Consider the following 21463-nt stretch of genomic DNA (forward strand, 5'->3'; position numbering starts at 1 on the left):
TGATATTCAAAAATTCCAAGTCTTTTCTTGCCTTCGGCCCATCCTTGGTCCTCTCCGGCATGTTCATCAATGTTCCAAGCAAACTCTCAAGGATATTTTTTGTGATATGCATTTGATCAAGGCTATGAGGCGTCTCGAGTATGGGCCAGTATTCCAAGTCCCAGAAAACAGATCTCGTCTTCCATACCTTCAGCAGGGGCTCCGGCACCTTTTTCTTCGTCTTTCCCCGCGAGGGGCACTCTTCCCAGTTCTTCAATAACTCATATATTTCTGCACCGCTACACTTACGTGGTGGACCTCGATGCCCAGCCTTACCATTGAATAGATCTCCACGCTTTCTCCACGGGTCATCCTTCTCGAGCCATCTTTGATGCCCCTTGTACACGATTTTCAAAGACCCGCCATCTTTCGGTAGCTGTAGAGAAGTTGTATCATCCATGCACCTCGTGCATCCGCAATATCCGTGGCACACCTGGCCGGAGAGATAGCCGTAACCGAGATAGTTCTGCACCGTCGTGATCAGCGCGACTCTCATGTAGAAATACTCTCCTTTGCTTGCTTCCCATGTCTTGGCCGGTGTTGTCCATAAGGTCTGTAGCTCCTCTTTCAGTAACCCGAGATACAGATTTATATCATTTCCTGGTTGTCTTGGCCCTTGAATAAGCATAGCCATGTGTATGTATTTTTCCTTCATTCACAACCAGGGGGAGGTTGTACATCCATACAAACACGGGCCATGTGATATGATTGGTGTTCTGGTTGCCAAATGGATTCATTCCATCACTACTAGCGCCAAGCACGATGTTCCTTGGATCATTTGCGAAAAAAATCAAATTCAGCATTTAATGCTCTCCACTGGCTAGCATCTGCGAGGTGTCTCAGCTTCGGCTCATCTCCGTCATCTGGCTTCACCCTCTCCGCGTGCCAGTGCATAAGCTTTGCTTCCTTAGGATCTACGAAATACCGCTGTAGACGCGGAGTGATCGGAAAGTACCATACAACTTTCTGTGGAGCTTTCTTTTCGGCCTTTTTATATCGTGAAGCATTGCACTTTGGACAGATGGTTTTTTCCGCGTGCTCGTTCCGATATATGATGCAATCATTGATGCATGTGTGATATCTAATGTGTGGCAGATCAAGAGGGCACACGATTTTCTTTGCCTCCTCGACACTAGTAGGACACAAGCTTCCCGCGGGAAGAACCTTCTTTGGATACTTCAGAAGCTCATCCAGACTTGCATCTGTCCATTTGTTTTTTCCCTTCGTCTATAGAAGTTCTAGTGTGAAACTCAAGCGGGTCACCTCGGGATTGCAACCATCATACAAAGGAGTCGTCGAGTCAACCTCTAGTTGCGCCAGTTTGGCCTCCTCTCTAGAAGCAGCTCTGTCGCTAGTCGTCTTCTTGCAAAGCAGGTCTCGAACATGCGGGTCCCGCATGGCTGAACTTAGTAGCGACGAAGACGGCAGCGTGTCCGCGTCTTCTATGCCTTGAACTGCCTCTTCGCCATCGACATCTCCGAGGTTGTCTTCCTCTTCGGGCACATAATCGGTCATCTCTTCGTCTGGTGGCCCCATGTCGTTATTTCCTGCCCCGTCAACGTCCTCATCATCATCATCATCATCATCATCATCATCATCATCATCATCTTCACTTTGTTGGAAATATGCCCTAGAGGCAATAATAAATGGTTATTATTATATTTCCTTGTTCATGATAATTGTCTATTGTTCATGCTATAATTGTGTTATCCGGAAATCGTAATACATGTGTGAATATATAGACCACAACGTGTCCCTAGTAAGCCTCTAGTTGACTAGCTCGTTGATCAACAGATAGTCATGGTTTCCTGACTATGGACACTGGATGTCATTGATAACGGGATCACATCATTAGGAGAATGATGTGATGGACAAGACCCAATCCTAAGCATAGCTCAAAGATCGTGTAGTTCGTTTGCTAGAGCTTTTCCAATGTCAAGTATCTTTTCCTTAGACCATGAGATCGTGTAACTCCCGGATACCGTAGGAGTGCTTTGGGTGTACCAAACGTCACAACGTAACTGGGTGACTATAAAGGTGCACTACGGGTATCTCCGAAATTATCTGTTGAGTTGGCACGGATCGAGACTGGGATTTGTCACTCCGTATGACGGAGAGGTATTTGTTGGGCCCACTCGGTAATGCATCATCATAATGAGCTCAAGGTGACTAAGGAGTTAGCCACGGGATCATGCATTACGGTACGAGTAAAGTGACTTGCCGGGAACGAGATAGAACAAGGTATTGGGATACCGACGATCGAATCTCGGGCAAGTAACGTACCGATTGACAAAGGGAATTGTATACGAGATTGATTGAATCCTCGACATCGTGGTTCATTCGATGAGATCATCGTGGAACATGTGGGAGCCAACATGGGTATCCAGATCCCGCTGTTGGTTATTGACCGGAGAGGCGTCTCGGTCATGTCTGCATGTCTCCCGAACCCGTAGGGTCTACACACTTAAGGTTCGGTGACGCTAGGGTTGTAAGATAATAGTATGCGGAAACCCGAAAGTTGTTCGGAGTCCCGGATGAGATCCCGGACGTCACAAGGAGTTCCGGAATGGTCCGGAGGTGAAGAATTATATATAGGAAGTCCAGTTTCGGCCACCGGGAAAGTTTCGGGGGTTATCGGTATTGTACCGGGACCACCGGAAGGGTCCCGGGGGTCCACCGGGTGGGGCCACCTATCCCGGAGGGCCCCATGGGCTGAAGTGGGAAGGGAACCAGCCCTTAGTGGGCTGGGGCGCCCCCCCTTGGGCCTCCCCCTGCGCCTAGGGTTGGAAACCCTAGGGGTGGGGGCGCCCCACTTGCCTTGGGGGGCAAGCCACCCCCTTGGCCGCCGCCGCCCCCTCAGATGGGATCTCCAGGGTGGCCGGCGCCCCCCCAGGACCCCTATAAATAGTGGGGGGCGAGGGAGGGCAGCAACACCACAGCCCCTGGCGCCTCCCTCTCCCCCTGCAACACCTCTCCCTCCCGCTTGTGCTTGGCGAAGCCCTGCCGGGATCCCCGCTACTTCCACCACCACGCCGTCGTGCTGCTGGATCTCCATCAACCTCTCCTTCCCCCTTGCTGGATCAAGAAGGAGGAGACGTCGCTGCTCCGTACGTGTGTTGAACGCGGAGGTGCCGTCCGTTCGGCACCCGGTCATCGGTGATTTGGATCACGGCGAGTACGACTCCATCAACCCCGTTCAGTTGAACGCTTCCGTTCGCGATCTACAAGGGTATGTAGATGCACTCCTTTCCCCTCGTTGCTAGTATACTCCATAGATGGATCTTGGTGATGCGTAGGAGATTTTAAAATTCTGCTACGATCCCCAACACACTTATCCACCGAGTATGGCCATGCATGAAACCATGCATGAGCAGGTGCGCCTTGAATGTACCACCCTCAAAGGGGTCGAGCCTGACTATTCCTTTGCATTTTTGACATGGGCATAAAACATCCTTCAGTCTTTTTTTCATACATGTCATCCAGAGCGGATTGCCAGTATCTTTCCACCATCCTTCCATTGACCTTCATGATCACCTGCGTGCGGAGCAAATATTATAACCACGTATATATGCATGCATGGATCAAATTCATACAAAAATTCGGCATGACCTTCCCTAAACATAGGACATATTGAGTTTGCCCGAAATTCGTCGAAATGGAATTGAATCGACATTTCGGCAAAACATAGGCAACTCATGTCACCCACATTATTTCATCAAATACACAATGTAGGCAACTCAAATTATGCCACACACAATTCGGTACATATATTCTCATATCACCCATATATATATAGTTTCGGTCCTATCCACACAAACACCTTTTTTTGCTCGCCTATGTGTCGAGAGGGATATCGAGCACCTTTCTTCTTAATTACCTAGTAGCTCTAGATATATAGCTCTAACTAGCTAGCTAGGGAGAGAGAGAGAGCTAGGGAGATAGTGGGAGAGGAGAGGGAGAGAAGAGGGAAGGCATTAATGGAAGGGGGTGGAGGGCAAAGAAGAGGGGGAGGGAGGGCATTAATGGAGGGGGTGGTGGTGGAGGGCACAAAGAAGAGGGGGGGTGGTGGAGGGCAAAGAAGAGGGGGAGGGAGGGCTCTAACGGAGGGGGGGTGGTGGAGGGGCAAAGAAGAGGGGGTGGTGGAGGGCAAAGAAGAGGGGGAGGGAGAGCTCTAATGGAGGGGTGGTGGAGGGGGAGCATTGAAAGGAACAAGCAAGGTGCAAGGAAAGGGGGAGAAAGGAAGGGGGAAGAAGGGGAAAGGTGGTAGGTGGCTGGCGAGCATAGCAGTAGCGTGGGTCACCTATACGCGGTACTGCTATGGCAGCTTGCAAAATATTTACGGCTAGTGTTGCACTACCTATAGCGCGGGCCATAAACACACGCTACTGGTAAAATGTTACATAGAAAAATTAGCAGTAGCGCGCTTAGGTAAACAGGCGCTATAGATCCTAAACTAGCAGTAGCGCCGGTTGGACGACAAGCGCTGCTGCTATTTTTTGATATGGGGTGTGGTGTGTTACACTTAGCAGTAGCGTGGGGCTAGGTAACAAGCGCTGCTGCTAACAGATACCAATAGCGCTCTTTATAGCCAGTGCTACTACTAACTACTAGTAACGTGGAGTCATAAACAGACGCTACTGGTAAACTTCTATCTATAAGCATTTTCCTAGTAGTGATAGATTATCATGATACTTTCAGTCCTGTGGTTAAACCAGTCACCGTTCGCCTGGTGCTTTCCCTTGCTGTCTCTCGCGGTTGGTGTCTTCGTCAGATTGATGTGAGTAATGCCTTCCTTCATGGTTTTCTGTCTGAGGAAGTATATATGCAGCAGCCCCCCGGTTTTGAGGATTTACGGTACCCTCGGTATGTTTGCAAGCTGCAGCGTGCTCTCTATGGTCTCAAATAGTCGCCTCGTGCCTGGTATGCCCGCTTGAGTGACAAGCTTCATCAGCTCGGTTTTGTTGCTAGCAAGGCCGATACCTCTCTGTTCATCTTTGATCATCATGGGGTTATCATATATATGCTCGTCTATGTTGACGACATCGTCTTGGCTGGATCCTCTTCGTCTGCTGTTGAGAACCTGGTTACCACTCTTTCTGGTTCTTTTCCTATCAAGGACCTTGGGCGCCTGGAGTATTTCCTTGGTATTAAGGTCACTTATAGTTCCGCGGGTCTGGTTTTGACACAACACAAATATGCTCTTGATCTCTTGCACCGGGCCAACATGGAGCAATGTCGGTCTGTTACTACTCCCATGTCTACTTTCGAAAAATTGTCTCGAGATCAAGGACAACCGCTGAGCTCCGAGGATACTTTCAAGTACAGGAGTCTTGTTGGGGGTCTCCAGTACCTCACTCTGACACGTCTTGACTTGTCCTTTGCTGTTAACAAGGTGTGCGAATACTTGTCGCAGCCTACTATCACTCACTATGAGGCAGTGAAGCGAATTCTTCGATATATCCGAGGCACTGTGTCTACTGGCTTGCGTTTCCGGCGCTCCGCTTCTATGGGGCTGAGTATTTTCACTGATGCAGATTGGGCGGGCTGTCCTGATGATCGCCGTTCTACGGCGGTTTTGCCATTTTTCTTGGATCCAACCTGGTCTCTTGGAGTTCTCGCAAGCAACCCACGGTTTCTCGTTCTAGTACCGAGGCAGAACACAAGGCTTAGGCCAATGGCACTGCTGAGGCTATATGGATACAGTCGGTGTTGAAGGAGCTTGGTCTGTTTCTTTCTCACCCTCCTGTTTTGTGGTGTGATAACGTTGGCGCCACATACTTATATGCCAATCCAGTTTTTCATGCCCGCACGAAGCATATCGAGGTTGATTTTCACTTTGTGCGTGAGCGGGTTGCTTTGGGTGCTCTTGATGTTCGGTTCATCTTCACTGGCGATCAGTTGGCTGACGTATTCACGAAGCCTACTACTCAGCTCACACCTCGTCGTTTTCGTTCCAATCTCAACCTTGTTCACGACGGTTCAGATTGAGGGGGGTGTTAGAGCTGTATTTTCTATGTATATGTGTATGTATTATATACCCGTTGTATTTTCTTGTTATAAGTTGATCTATCAATATAAAAAGATGCAGCCGGTTGGGGCTAACCACGGCAAATAATTCCTTTTGACTGGCGTGGGCATGGGCCCGGGCCAGATATACATACAGTGATGCACCACTCGCCAACCGTCGCATCCTCCGTCCGTCCGTCCGTCCCAGGGATTTACGTCCTGCGTTTTGCAAAGATTTCAGAAGATTCAAGAGTTTAATGTGATGCGAAGCACACGCACGTAGTAGCAGTAGTAAATAAAAGCAGGAGACTCTGGATGTCGTCGTCTTCCGGAGGATCATCAATGAAGCAGCAGCACGCCGAAGCAAAACGGACATCCTCAAGACTACTACTCTCTATTTTTCTTTTTAGCCTGCATTTATACAAGTTTCATTCAAAGTCAAAATATCTCTACTTTGACCAAATATATCAAAAAAGATCAACATTTATAATGCGAAATCAATATTGTCAGATTCGTTATGAAATGTAGTCTCATAGTATATATGTACTATTATTGTAGAGCACCACGCCAACGGGTCCTGGTCAAATCCACTTCAAACCCGAGACCTTTTCTTCTAGGTGTAGTAGAGTTGAGTCACTCCGCGACACTCACCAGAAGCAACAGAAAAAAGCTACCACTCGGCAGTAAAGCAGATAAACCCTACACTTTTCTGCCTGCCGAGACTGATCAACCGATGATAATAATAGAGTAATCTACACCTCAAAGAGCTGTTGAGAAAACGGGATATGCAAAGCGAAAAAGGTCAAGATGTGTAGCATAGATATAGATAGATAGTTCCAGATTCAGATCGTGCATCGAACGCTCCAACGTTCACATTCCACCACCTCACCTCACTCCCCGACCAGCTCCTCGAGTATTTTACCGCTCAGACCGGCCGGCCGGCCACCTCACTCCCCAGCGCTCAGACCAACCGAGCCACCACCCAGAGACCGTTCCTCGGACGCCGTGCCCACCTCCCTCCTCCCTCCGTCCTCGAGCTCGACACCCCCACACCTCACCTCGCCGCTCAGCTGCCAACCAGAAGCACACACGACTCGCACGGCCACGGAGTGAAGCCAGCAAGCCGCGCGAGGAGGAGCATGTCCGTGGCGCAATCCTAGCTGCCCATTTCGTATTCTTCCACGGCCGGACGCAGCAATGGTGGCCGGCAGAGTCAAGGCGGCCATGGGCTTCCAGCGCAGCCCGGCCACGCCCAAGACATCCTCCCGCAAGGCACCGGCACCGGCGCCGGCGCCGTCGCAGAACACCGCCCCTGTCCCGGCGGCGGCGCGGCCGCAGACGCCGACGCCCGGGCGGCGGCCCTCGGGCTCACCGGCCCCGCCCAGCTCGGGGGGCAAGGGCGGCGGCAGCTCCTTCGCGCGCTCCTTCGGGGTCTACTTCCCGCGCTCCTCCGCGCAGGTGCGGCCGGCGCGCGCGGCCACGGCGCCCGAGGCCGCCGAGCTCGCCCGCCTCGTCGAGGAGCTGCAGGAGCGCGAGTCCCGCCTGCGCACCGAGCTGCTCGAGCACAAGATCCTCAAGGAGACCGTCGTCATCGTGCCCTTCCTCGAGACCGAGCTCGCCGCCAAGAGCAGCGAGCTCGGCCGGTGCAGGGATGCCATGTCACGGCTCCAGGCCGAGAACGCCCGCCTCCGCGCCGAGCTCGACGCCGCCGTGGCGAATGTCTCCAGTAAAGAGCAGAGGATTGCCGAGATGGAGAGGCGGATGGCGGAGATGGCGAGGCCCCAGCGAGGTGGCGCCGACGATTGCTCGTCGTCGGACGGCTCCATGGCGGGAGGAGGCGACACGGCGGCTAAGCCAGCGAGCAAGCCCGTTCTTCCTCCTCCTCCACCACCACCTCCGCCGCCGCCAATGCCGGCACACGCCAAGCCCAAGTCCTACTTCTCCGGCTCATCCCGCGCTTCGCCGGCCAACTCGTCCTCATCCGGCTCATCGACGCCGTCCTGCTCGTCCGACACGGCGGCATCCACGGGCCGCAAGCCGGAGCTCTCCAAGCTGCCCCCGATACCCCCGCCACCGCCGCCGCCCCCACCGTCAATGCCGGCGCGAGCAACCCGGAGCGCGAGCGCGAGCTCGTCCCCGTCGACCTCAAGCGGCGCCGCGCCGGCGCCCCCGCCCCCGCCTCCCCCGCCGCCGCTCTCGGGCCCGTGCGTGCGGCGCGTCCCCGAGGTGGTGGAGTTCTACCACTCGCTGATGCGGCGGGACTCCAAGAGGGACTGCGGCGGCGGCGGCGCATGCCCCGAGGCCGGCGGCACGAGCGGCTCCGGCGCCGCGAACGCCCGGGACATGATCGGCGAGATCGAGAACCGCTCCTCCCACCTCATCGCGGTAAGTCCAGCCCAAAATCCACCCAAAACAGTCGCACATTGCCCCTCGTTCTCAATCACATACATTTCGTTCTCGTTTACTTTCATTTTCTTCCGAATCATCGTCGCGTTAGACAAAATCTGAAACCGAAAAATGGCTTTCGCGAGAACCGACGCGGAGTAGCTGCCAACCGCTAGTTGGATGGATCAAATCAGTCGCCGATAAGAGTGGTTGCTTTGCACGCGGTGCTGAACAAGAACGCAGCACCAGAAAGTTATCGTCTTTTGGTGCGCGAACTGTGCACGCTCACAGGCACACGGCACACACCAACATACAGATGCAGATAAATGCAGCTGAATAACATACAGATGAATACAGAGGTGAAAAGAGAGAAACAGCGGCCTTTTCCCTGCTCATCTTTCTCGAGCTCGCCACCCCGCATTCCATGGAGAAACCCACCCCTCTCACGCACGCGTTCGTTTCTTTCTTTCTCTTGGATTTTTGTGGGTTTTGGAGGAGCTCAACTCACTAGGATAGGACAATTCGGTTGGGAACAAAAAAAAAGAAGAGGAAAAAACAATGGCATGGCAGCATTGGTTGCTGTGGATCCAGGGCATAGCAAAGGATCCAAAGTTGCTCCTTGTCAGACTGGCTCGTAGGGCCCACGGAGGAGCACGCTGACCAGAGAGAGAGATTTTCTTCTTTTTTCAAAAATTATTACCGGTAGCGGCAGTGGCGTGGCACTGCTGGAGCGGTCAGCTGCGGCGCAGTCTCGTGGACCTGTCTGTCTACTAGCCGTTGGAGCCAGGTGGTGCTGAAGCTTTGACTGTTGCTTCGCGCCATTTCCTCTTGAGAGCCGCGCGAGCAGAGTTTGAATTGAAATCAAACCATGTGCCACTGCTTGCCTAAAAGCTGTTGATCATGCTTGGTTGGTTGGTTTGATTTGATTGATGGGGGAAATGGTTGATTAAGCCTGACGGAATGTTTGATGTGTGTGGGGTTGCAGATCAGGTCGGACGTGGAGAGGCAGGGCGACTTCATCCGCTTCCTCATCAAGGAGGTGGAGGGCGCCGCGTTCGCCGACATCGACGACGTCGTCACCTTCGTCAAGTGGCTCGACGTCGAGCTCTCCCGCCTCGTACGTGCTAACCACCAAGCTCGCCGGCTCCCTCCGTCGTCCCAAGTTCAGTGATTCTTGTAACGGGTTTGGTGGCTGATGCATTTTCAATTCCAGGTGGACGAACGGGCGGTGCTGAAGCACTTCGACTGGCCGGAGCAGAAGGCGGACGCGCTCCGGGAGGCGGCGTTCGGCTACCGCGACCTCAAGAAGGTCGAGGCCGAGGCGGCCGCGTTCTGCGACGATCCACGGCAGCCCTGCGCTTCTGCTCTCAAGAAGATGCAGGCCCTGTTTGAGAAGTAAGCCGTCCTCTTCCTGTACTACCATTCATCTTCTTCTACCTATGAGCAAATCATCATTCATGGTTGTTGGCAGGTTGGAGCATGGGGTGTACAGCCTGTCCCGTGTGCGCGACGGCGCCATGAACCGGTACCGAGGGTACCAGATCCCATGGGAGTGGATGCAGGACACCGGAATCGTCAGTCAGGTAAACTCAGTTCTCTGGTAGCACATGACAGACATACAGACAGATCAATCATTTGAACAAGCATAATTTCTTGTTAGAACCTAGCCCCAGTATAGAATGATGCACTAGGTAGGAAGGTACCAATATGGATCAATCATTTGAATAATATTAGCTATATGGCACATGGTCTTGGCACCAAGAAGCTGCTGATTTCGGCGCATTGAGAATGCCATGGCTTGTGTCGGTGTTCGAATGTAGTGAATTTGTTTTTTGTTTTTCGCAGGGACTAGTGGCAAATAACGATAGTACCCCTTTCAGAGACTAAGACGCAAATCTGAACGAACTGATCATATTGGTGCTAGATTTTTCTTTTACCGTATTTACAACCGTCACAGGAAATTAAACAAAAAGGCAAACAAATGGCATCAAGCCATCTAACTATTGGTCCTAGATACTAGATAGTTCTTTATGTAGCAGATGGATTTTCAGTAGGATAGAATATTTTGAGTTGATCCTCGCTATGCGCAAGTGTACCCAACATCTGTTCATTTGTCGAAGCTGCTGCTACTAGGCTAATATTCTCATTCATAAACTTTCTGAAAAATGTCCTTTGCGTACCTGCTACATGTGCATTGTCTCCATTGGGATTCTGCTCTTAAACTGGGCAATGATCCTGGTCTGCAACTTTGGGTACGAAAATGTTTATTTTCCTAGGTAGCTCACAACTGGTCTGTAAATTTACTGGATAAAAAGCTCTGTAAGCTGAGCATGAGTAGCAAGTGACAGTCACCACTAGTTTCTCTGAACAAAATGGCATTCGGTTAACAAGTTGAATGTCTTGATGCTGCAGATCAAAATCCAGTCAGTGAAGTTGGCAAGGAAGTATCTGAGAAGGGTTTCCTCCGAGCTCGAGGCTACGCAAGGCGGCCCCGACGAAGAAGAGCTCATGCTTCAGGGAGTCCGGTTCGCCTTCAGAGTACACCAGGTAGACCCCACAGCTCCTCCACTTTCTCATACACTCACTCTTATCCCCATGCACGGACATGGTGCTCAATTCTATCGCTTCGTGCAGTTCGCGGGTGGATTCGACGGCGACACGATGCGGGCCTTCCAGGAGATCAAGGAGAAGGCGAACGCGCTCCAGTCGCAGCGCGACCAGCAGCACCTGCAACAGCAAAGGCTCGCCGCTGGCAGAAGCTGAGACCTGAGAGTACCTACCATATACTGTTCGTTGTCAGAGGAAAGTCCATATGTTTCCTGTAACGAAAACACTTTCACACAATTTATCATCAATGAACACTTCTTTGTTCTCACTGAAGTCTTGCAGAGTCTGTGTGTTTGCTATAACTTGTGAACACCGGCGAAAGGGCGACCCCGCTTAGATGATATGTACTCCCACCGTTTCTATATATAAGTCTTTTTAAAGATTCTAATATGGACTGCATACGGGGCAGAATGAGTGAATCTACGCTCTAAAATACGTCTATATACATTCGTATGTAGTGCATATAAAAATCTCTAAAAAGATTTATATTTAGGAACAGAGGGAGTATCTATCTGATTTTACATGCTAAGATGAAAATCGGTGGCAAATTTTGACAAACTACAAAGAAACATACAAGGAGAATTGAGCACTTTGCACATTGTTCAGCAAGGCAAGCTCTTGGAGCTAGAGCTGGCCACCAGCTGCTTAGCGTTGGTCATGTCCACGGACGCCGTGGCTCGCCGCATGATGGATCTCATGTTCATGTCCAGGCTCTGCTTCACTATCCTGTCCACGGCGCTCCGGCAAGCCTTCGTCCCGTCGGCACCGCCGTCGTTGCCATGGCACGGCTGCGACGCCGCGGCTTCCATGCGCGGGCCGGAGTGCGCCCTGATCCTGTCCTGCCCGTCGTCCTTGAACCACTGCAGGATCTTGGCCGCCCTGCTCCGCGCGAGGGGGCTCCCGAGCAGCGACACCTCGAGGAGCGCCTGCACGGCGCCGAGCTGGCGCATCCGCCACCGCAGCGCGCGGCCGCCGCCGCCGCCGTGCGCGAGCGCCATGACCAGGTACGTCGCGTGCTCCTGGCACCCCGCGCTCTCGTGCCGCGCCATGGCCTCCACCAGCGCCCTGGGCGCCTCCTCGTCCTCCGCCATCTCCCGCCTCCCTGCCGCGCTCGCCGATGCCACGTCCGCGAGCACGCCCAGGGCCGCCTCCGCTGCAGTGGTCTCGGTCCGCTCCAGTAGGGAGAGCGCCAGGAGCGCGCGCACGGCGCCGCTGGTGACCACGGCCCGGACGTGCTTGAGCTTGGCGGAGAGGTTGCGGAGCGCGGCCAGGCACGCCAGCCTTGTGTCGGCCGGGACGTCGGCGGCGGTGAGCGTTGCGACGAGGAACGGGAGGAGGTCGGCCGTGGAGAGCGGGAAGTCCGTGTTGGCCAGCGAGGAGACGGAGAGGAGGAGGAGCGCGAGGTCGTGGCTTGTTGACAGGTCCATGAGCTTCGGCAGCTTCTTGAGCAGGCCGGCCTTCACTATGTGCACCTTGTTTCTGAAAACCAAAAATCAACAGTAGCATGCTTCTTCAGAGGATCAACCGTGCCACGATCACACAACACAAGTACTGAAAAAGAGATTAATAGTTCTAGCATCTGCTGAGCACAAGATCTCTTATGGCGTGGTTAGATTTGTTTTCTAAGAAATTTTGATGGAAAAAAAATACAAGGAAGAAGAACTGATTGAGAAATGTGGGAATGGGATTAATATACCAAACACTAGTTGGAGCAAGCAAATTACTAGCTAGATGGGTTCTGCGTGCGTAGACTCGATACCCAAAAAGGGTTTCCCCGCTTTGTATACAAAGCAACCAATCGAGACATCCAACGATAGGTGCTGGGACGGAAGTAGCATTGTCACGCCCAAAAAAAATAAAAGAGAAAATACAAGAGAAACAAATGCCGACAACGGTGAATCGACAAAAAACGAAGAAGCCTCGTGGCCGATGCACCCACTGGAGATCGCCCACCAAGCTCCGAGCCTCCGAAGCACCGGTATCAATCAACACCTCCAAGAAGGGACGCGACGATGACGACGCTGCTGCCAAGGGTTTCCCCGGTACGCGGTAAGGATAGAGGAAAGGTAGCCCCGACGCCCTCCAGGAAGGTCCGACGACATCCACGTGCGCCACCGCGTCGGTGTCGGCCAAGCCAACAGGGATTTCTCCCGATCCTAACCTCCACCTCAGGCACTCCAGAGCTCGCCACCAAACAGACCCCCACCCTGCGCAATCCGGTCACGAAGCTTCCCACACTGTCTCACCACGGCACCGTGAAGCATGGCCTGCACAATGAAGAAGAGGAGCCGGGACTCGGGCAGCAGCACCGTCGGCACGCGGGAGGGCCCCACCTCCACCTTCGAAGACGGTAGCTGACCGGACGCAATAGCAGGAACATACCAGGCCCGTGGCCGCACAGGCCCGGCCGGGATCTCCGAGGCCCGTAAAGTTCCTGCCTTCGCGCTGCAGCCGGCACGCCGTTGGCGCCGCCGCCCCTGTCCAAGCCACTCCCCTTCCTCCCCGCACAGAGAGCCGCCAAGTGGAAGCACCACCACCACACGCACCACCGCCCACCACCACCAGGTCGCCGGACCGCCACCGGCCGAGCCGCACGCCCGCGATGGAGAGGACCCAACGCAGCCGCCAGCAGCCCGAAGCCGGGCCCCAGCCGCCGCCCACGGCCCGCGCCGCCTGCCGGACGGATCCGGCCGCCGCGGCGAGGCGCGCACCACCACGCAGCCGACCACGTAGCTCCACGCCCGCCAGGGGGCCGCGCGCCCGCACTCGATGAAGATGCCCGCGCCGCCCCATCGCGCGGAGGAAAAACAAGCCCCGCCGCCGCTGGCGCCGGTGCGAGGGTGCGGGAGGAGGAGGGGAGGCCGGCGACGGGAGGATCTGGGCGCCCTCCCTGGCCGCCTCTCGGGTGGCAGCGCGGGAGGGAAGGGTTTCGCGAGAGGGTCGAATAAGTGCTGTTTAGATGGGCCGACCCCTGTCACCTCCCCCTTTGGTGCGTAGACTCGGTCATGGGGTCTTCGTGCACAGCTGGGATTCGTTAGGCACGGCACTTGGCGCCATGGTTTTGAATTTCGGTTTCATAAAGATTTAGTTTCAGCGACTTTGTTTTGAATTTTTGAAATTCATTTGAATTCTTGTGCACAACTGAAATGGCTGTAATATTTTGACCGAAAGATAAATATGCTGGTGTCTAAAATTACTGAATTTCAGTGAATTTGATCGCCATCTCGCCGAAAGTGAAAACCCTTGTCGATCACTGTCGTATCGTGCACTTCAGTCTCACCACTCAACTGAAGCACGATGTTTGTGTATGTGGGGGGGCGTGGATGATGTAGGTGCAAAACGCATGAAGGTCTCCATCATCATAACATCCACTTCCTCTAGCCTCTGCTTGACATATCTTATCCAAACGGGGCACATGTGGTTACTATAGTTAGGTACGAATTCCATTGAAGGAGAGTGGAGAAAAGGGAAATGAATGAATAGAACTAATATTAGATGGCACAGTTTGGTATGTAGCGTCACAAGTCAAATTGCAGCAACCCTGCTACCAAACATTGTACCTACGTCTGGCCTGCCTAATCATCATCCAACGAACTACTCTAAAAAATGAATTATTGTATGCGGAGTCGGGATAGGGTGCTGACATTTCCTCTCAAAGTCAGCATATGATTCTCTGACACCGCAACTAATCCAACACTAGTCTCCAAGAAGAACAGCCAAAGGTTAGCACGGGCGCCTCGCCTAATATGCAAGGAAAATGCTGTGCATGTTCAGGAATTCTTGTGGCCGACGACTAATTGTGCATGGCGACACTGGCTGCAGAGCATGTGAAAAAACTGTGTCATTGTCAAGGCTGGGTTAGTGCCTTCCGTGGAATTATACTAGGAGGAAAAAAAGAAGATCACATGCGAAAACACTGTGTTCATGTCGCGGAGCATGCAAGGACGACCGTGGTACACTGCTCGATCGGTTGGTTTCTTTGCTAATTCACCGGACGATTAGCACGGGGAAGATCATGGGGCAGGGGATGGATCGTAGCATACTGGACACGACATGACAGACGACACGGCGAGAGTTCGCGGCGGCGGCGGCGAGCTGGGAGGCAGTGACTGACTGACCTGTGGGTGCCTCTGGCGAGCTCGAGCAGCGCCCGCGCGGCGGCCAGACGCGCACCGGCGCCTGCCCCGGCGTCCGCGAGCATGGACACGAGCGGCGGCACGACGCCGAGCTCCGGGAGCGCGCGCTTGGTCCGCTCATCCGACCGCGCCAGCCTCCCGACCTCCCGGGCCGCCTCCGCCCTCTCGTCCTCCGTCGCCGCGCCCAGGCTCAGCCGCCTCACCGCCCTCCTCATCGCCGCCCCGTCGCCGTCGCCCACCGGCGCCACCTCTCCCATCGTCCACGTGAGGTCCACCCGACCAGAGCTCCGGAGGGTACGTGTTTTCTGGCGGGGGAAGAAGAAATGAAAGTTGGGCTGGGTTCGGCCGACGTGTAGAGCAGAGCACCTGGGTGGGTGTGGGTGGAGAGGGAGGGTCTGGGCATGCATGCACGGTAGCACGAAAAGGCTGGTTGATTATAAGCGGGGGTGCGCCGCCATGACCGGCCGGACAGCTATCGTCGCGCCGCCGGGGGGTGGTACGTGGCCGTGCACTCCGGCGGTCGATCCACTGTAGTAGATTATGATGCGGTGCACCGGAACATTGGGTAGTACACTCATGGCTGGCTGCCTGAACGGCGTCGTTAAACCATGTGTTACCTGGCTGAACTTAGGCCAACCACAAGGACAACCAAAACGGTGGCAGTAGCACTGCTTCATCTGTTTTCGGCTCAACCAGCTCCAAACTTGTGTACGTGTGGCATTCATAACGTGGCCGAACTCGATCGCCTCCTGCGTACTAGGCCAGCTGTTTCCGTTACGGAGGAAATCAAGTTCAACTCAAATGCAACCATCGTACACTACCATCTAGCTAGAGTAGTACTCAATTTGATGATGATTAGAGAGCCTCGCTAGGGTGGTTAGGTATCATTCAATTCAATTCAAGATTGATCGAACCAGCTGATAAACGAAGACGTAAAAAAGCTCAAAAATTCATCGCACGCATGATATATATATGAAGAAAAAGAAAGTAAGGTGACGGCGTGACTCTACGTGTGTACGTGGAGAAACACAATGTATAGTGCACGTCCACTTCTCATCGACGTCCGTAATCTAGCTTGAGGATGCATGCGTGCAGCGTGCATGGGTCCACTGATTCGAGAAAGAAAACGCAAGTGCTTCCACGAAACTCTGGTACGTGGTGGTGATCATATCATGACAAGGTAGGGCGGCTCGGTCGGTGGAGCATTAACCCAGCTAGCGAGCGTACGTGAGCACACTTGATTAGTGGAGTATCCTGTAACTTTTATTTTTACTTACCATGCGTAGTGTGCTTTGCGAGCATGTGTTGGACCTTACCAATGGCTAGGCTAACCGTACGGACACGTGCATGCTTTATTTTCTACTAGCACAAATGCCCGTGCGTTGCAACGGGACATGCATATTCTACTGCACAATACCAATTTTGTGTGACAAATCTTTAGGATACATATTCTACGGTTCGATATCAACTGTGTCTATCACATATATTTCTTACTATCACGTACATCAGGCGACAATGCCGACCTATTTTACTGTTGAATTACTCCTTCCTCCACCCTACATATATGTCTCTGTGTTCTGCATCATCTTAGAACGACTCTCTTTCTCTATCGCGCGATCTTTCGATGACTCTCTAAAGAAGTTCATGTTACCTGGAGTTGCTCGTCTTGATTCGATATTGAATGATGGAGGTTGCCTCATGTTGTAAGAAATGTTAAAATTTCCATTATTTTAGTTTTGTTTTTGTCCGGGGGTGGTTGGTAAATGTGTCTACCGTGTAGCAATCTCGAAAAGCCGTCTGAGTATTGTAGGAGTTCCAAGGCACATCTATAATAGCTTTAGGAGATAGCTTAAGCCACTATTGAATACAAAATAAAATTTGACAATCACTTTAATAATGTAAATATTCCCTCATACCATTTTTTGTGGGTCAAATATTCCCCTATACCTGGTGTAGAGTATGCAAAGTTCATACATTTAGGTTTCTACGTAAATTATTAAATATATAACTGAAACATTCATGTAATGAAATGCATGAAAAAAATTATACAATAGAGCGGGGGTGATCGATTGTCTCTTCAACTAAGGGAAAATGAGATAGCAAAGAGATAGATTCCCAAACTATGATTTTAGGCATAGAATGCTATTACTGTTCATCAGATAAAACAAAATTTCATATGATAATATAAAATCACAATAAGTAGCAAAATCTGTAAGTAAGAAGTGTTCTGATATTGTACAGATTTTTAATAATTGAAAATCATTCAGCAACAAACTTGTGTGCCTAAAACTCCATGCTTGTTCATTTTATAAGCTCCACGATTCAATTGCTCCTCATAGGCATGCGGCCCCAGCCTGAACTCTTTTGGCATGTGTGTATGTGCGCAGGCCATGCGTGTTTCTCGTCCTTCAATCTGAATCCATATTTGATCTTCTGATTGCTACTTGCTGATTCTAGTACAACTCAATATGTATATAAATTGGTGGGATTTGATGTAAAAAAGCGATGCAGGAATAATTAATTTAGAAACATGCATGTTTTTTTAACATAATTGTAAGGCAGCTTAGTCAGCTTTGTCCTTCCTGCAGGAATAATTGTTTTTTGCTGCAGACCAGGCCCAACATCGGCCCATGTGCGGGATAGAGGGTCCATAAATTTGTTCGCGTTAAGTAGGTACTAACTCTATTTTCCAACACAATTGAGAAGTAGCTTTACTGGTTGTGGTCACTGTGAAAAAGTGGGAGGTCGGGAGATCGACTCCCACCCTGCACCTTTTCCTTTTTCTATTTCGTACGCGCTCTATGCTCGAACGACGGACGAAAAATTAGTTGACTTACGATTACGAAAGGACCTGATGATGAAAAAAAAGTGGAGAAACAAACCTTCCTTTATTATTAATAGATAGATTTAGGAGTTTTTTTTTCATATTTTTACTCAATTTAATTAGGATATGGCTAGATATCACTTGACTAGGACTTGTCAAGTGACACACTATATATATAAAAAAGAAGCAAGAAAAAAAATTAAAAGAAATCTTTGCACGGATCTCCCACACGAATATAGCATCGAGTAAGACTTCGTTAAGTCTCAGTCGACTGAGATTTAGCAATCCTGATTTAATTAAACTTGTGTCACTGTTTAACTCTTAATTTTTTAGGTGCTCTCACTGGTCGGACCCACTTATTCGTGCTGAATTGGCATGCTAGATAGATCGTTTTATATGGCTACCGGTTTTCTGTTTGGTACGTTTCGGCTTTCACCGCTGTTGTTGGCTCGTTCGTCAAGGCTACCGCAGGAACTTCACACGACCGGTTCCTTGCTGCTCCAGCGGAGTGCCGCCACCGCGCATTCTCTTCTAGCCACTGATCTCTTCACCTTCTCCGAAAACCCTGACGACTCCCACCAATGTGTCCTCCTCCCTGGTCATCGTATTTGTCGAGCCAGCGGAGACAACAGAGACATCACCACTAATGAAGTCACAGCTATCGCCCATGAAGGGAAAGGGGAGGGCGGTTTTTGTCGTGATAGCGATGGCAACAGCGACCATCCCTTCACTGGAGTAGCTGAGGCGAGACAACACAGAGGATAAGTGCGACCGTGGTCCGTGGAGTCAGGATGCTCCCACAGATGAAGTGCATGAATGGTGTTAGGCTCAATGAGATCGGGAAGGTACCCTTGATGGAATCACCACCTCCTTTCCATGATGCGAGCAATTCAGGGAAGCTCTAGGAGAACGATTGATCCAGTCATCGTTGTAAATTTCAAACAATGTCATCTGTCGATAGCAAATGCGTGAGAGATTCGGATGTTGCACATGGCGATAATTTACCTAGGTTCAGGCCCTCGGATTGAGGTAAGACCCTACTTCCTCCTTGTCTGTAGTGCGAACCTCACCTCGTATGACAACTAGGGTTTTGTATTTAAAAGGTGGTTGATTGTAGATCGTCTAGGGGTTGAAGCCTTAGATGTCTTGCTAGAATAAAGTGTCTATTTGGGGAGGGGGTGGGGGGAGTCCATGTCGGGCCTTACGATAATCCTACACTTACGAATAGCTATGTAAGGTTTTACGTAACCTTCCTTGAATGATTCTCTCACCCCCTGATTCTAACTGTGGTGGGCCCTTCCTTCCTCTAATCCCATCATAGATTGACATGTGACTAATCACGTAAGATTATGTTAAACTTCTTCGTAAGTGTAGCATTACCCCGCCTCTGACGCCGTCAGAGGGCATCGCCGGACAAAGCCCATGTGGAGTCGGCAGGGCCAATTTTCTCTTCCTCTCGCTTCAGATGGGGTGGAGCGGGACGCTAAATCTGGCTGAGGCTCATGCGGCGGCGGAGTGCGCACACCGCTGAGCTCGGGGCGGCTTAGGCGGGAAGAGTTGTGCCGGTGGAGGTCCGGGTGGAGGCGGCGGCTCGATTTGGGGATTTCCTCCATCGAGATTTGGCCTCTGCAGGGGCCGAGACTAGGCTCGCCGCGGCCGCGGTTGGAGGTTTGCAGGTGGTTGCGGCTCCTAGAAGAGGGTGGTGGGGTGAGCGCTTGTGCCAGCAGTGCCTTATCTCATGGCTTGTCTGGGTCGGATTTGGGTCGGTGAGTCAAATGTGACGATGGGGCTTCCTGTCGACATGTGGCTTCGGTGGCGGAGGTTGGTTGTGCTCCACCCTTCAGCAAGACTCGGGGTTGGTTGGAGGTGGTCTTGGAGGAGGTGGGCTGGCGATGGACGTACTTGGCTTTGTCCCAGTCGACCATGGTGAACGAAGGTGGTTGGATTTGGGCCCCGACGCCCAGATCTGACGGTGGCATCTTCCGGGCACGATGGTGGTGGTGCAGGCTCGATCCGGGTAGAACTGAGGTTGCCCTGTTCCATATCTAGTTGACTTGGTGGTGGTGGCTGCTGTGCTGTGAGATTCGTCTCCTCCTGCGGAGGTCGGCCTCCTTGAGCAGCTCCGATGGACTTTGGGTTTTGTGATCTTGGGTTGGGATAAATCTCTACTTCACGATGTTTGAGGCAGACAACGGCGATGCCCGCGGGCACCCTCCCCTCCCTAGAGGTGTTGTTTTGGCCCTGATTAGACTCTCTCCCTTGTTCTGGGGAGGGGGGACTTGGTCTGTCCTCCGAACTAGGCGATGGAGGCGTCATGACGGTATTATCTCCTTGGAGCCGACGTCTTGTTGCTCGAGGCGTCATGGTGGCATGACTTGCTCTGGGCATGAGCCTCCGAGGCGCAATGTACACCAACGACGGTGCTCGCTCGACAATGCCTTCTCTAGGTCCACCCAAGCCCTGCCCTCCACTTACCGACTTCCTCTTGGCACAGTGAGTGGGGATATGCTGTTCTGTGTTGTCAGCGGGGCTTGATTGCTCTATGGTTTGCCTACTTGTTATTGGCACGTGGTTGGACTAGGTGGATCATGTGTATCGTAGTACACGTGGTGGGTGTGGCTGCTAGTTCTCGAGATTAGCGTTGTAATGGCCAAAAGACGTTGGACCCAGCTTCTTTTCGGATTCTTCCTTCATATGCGCTTATGTGTATTCTAGAAAAAAAAATATTTTATTCGCAAAAAAAAGAAAAAATAATATTCATAATTTTCCATCACCTGATGAAAGCACTAATTAATTGTAAATTCTAGCCGATCCACCGTAAGAAATTATGTTGAACTCAAATAATGTAGTGACCAATTGTACCTGTACCATAAATGAAGTGAGATAAACTGATCACGTTTGTATTATGGTCAGTGGGCTCGTGATAGAAAGTCTACGTGACACCCAGTAAAACACGCAGTCAGCCTCACATCGATCAATTAATAAAGAGAAAACGTCACATGGATCTGTAGCTGCAGGTCGCAATCTAGCTCGAGAATGGATGCACATGCTGATTGAGTTGAGAATGGGTGGTGGGCGGCTCGACCGATCGGGTAGGAAAACGGTGGAGCATTAAGCTGTCTATCTATCTTTAGCTTGCTAGTTGCTAGCGTGAGTGTCCACTCGATTAATTTTTTTGGAGTACTTACAAGTGGATATCCATGGATCGTGCAATTCGCCGAGCCTGTAGTTGCGCACGTGCATGCTTCGGCTTCATGTTACGTGTCAAAGTTTCCAGGGAAGGAAGAGTGTTGTGCGCAGAAATCCTTTCGGGGAGTTTTGTGCTTTTGGGCCGAAACCGAGGTTTGGCCTATGATGCCTATAAATCATTCTCGCTATCATTTGACTCGTGGCCCTGTAATAAGTATCCCCTCCGCAAGACCCTCTTATATTAGTTTGCAAAGAGAGAGTACAAGGGTACGCCAAG

General features: G+C 51.7%; 2 protein-coding genes across 2 annotated transcripts; one reads left to right on the forward strand and one right to left on the reverse strand.

Moving 5' to 3' along the window:
* Nucleotides 1–6992: 6992 nt before the first annotated feature.
* Nucleotides 6993–11310, forward strand: LOC109759801 (protein INCREASED PETAL GROWTH ANISOTROPY 1). Its single transcript, XM_020318640.4, has 6 exons — nucleotides 6993–8430; nucleotides 9416–9547; nucleotides 9644–9825; nucleotides 9902–10013; nucleotides 10843–10977; nucleotides 11065–11310. Exons 1-6 carry the CDS (start codon nucleotides 7243–7245, stop codon nucleotides 11191–11193), a joined length of 1878 nt encoding a protein of 625 aa, XP_020174229.1. The 5' UTR covers nucleotides 6993–7242; the 3' UTR covers nucleotides 11194–11310.
* A 197-nt stretch (nucleotides 11311–11507) lies between these two features.
* On the reverse strand, nucleotides 11508–15558 carry LOC109759802 (uncharacterized). The gene is made up of 2 exons (XM_020318641.4): nucleotides 15156–15558; nucleotides 11508–12516 (listed from the first exon to the last, which is right to left on the reverse strand). Exons 1-2 carry the CDS (start codon nucleotides 15428–15430, stop codon nucleotides 11640–11642), a joined length of 1152 nt encoding a protein of 383 aa, XP_020174230.1. The 5' UTR covers nucleotides 15431–15558; the 3' UTR covers nucleotides 11508–11639.
* Nucleotides 15559–21463: the final 5905 nt, after the last annotated feature.

The sequence above is a fragment of the Aegilops tauschii genome, chromosome 1 (genome assembly GCF_002575655.3).
Source record: "Aegilops tauschii subsp. strangulata cultivar AL8/78 chromosome 1, Aet v6.0, whole genome shotgun sequence".
NCBI lineage: Eukaryota > Viridiplantae > Streptophyta > Magnoliopsida > Poales > Poaceae > Aegilops > Aegilops tauschii.

Bases quoted from the DNA above. Each gene is read 5' to 3' on its own strand.
- LOC109759802 (XM_020318641.4), bottom strand. From the start codon at position 15,430: ATGGGAGAGGTGGCGCCGGTGGGCGACGGCGACGGGGCGGCGATGAGG. The intron at 12,517-15,155 runs GTCAGTCAGTCA...TTTGGTTTTCAG, and splicing joins CTCGCCAGAGGCACCCACAG to AAACAAGGTGCACATAGTGA.
- LOC109759801 (XM_020318640.4), top strand. From the start codon at position 7,243: ATGGTGGCCGGCAGAGTCAAGGCGGCCATGGGCTTCCAGCGCAGCCCG. The intron at 8,431-9,415 runs GTAAGTCCAGCC...GTGGGGTTGCAG, and splicing joins GCTCCTCCCACCTCATCGCG to ATCAGGTCGGACGTGGAGAG. The intron at 10,978-11,064 runs GTAGACCCCACA...CGCTTCGTGCAG, and splicing joins TCGCCTTCAGAGTACACCAG to TTCGCGGGTGGATTCGACGG.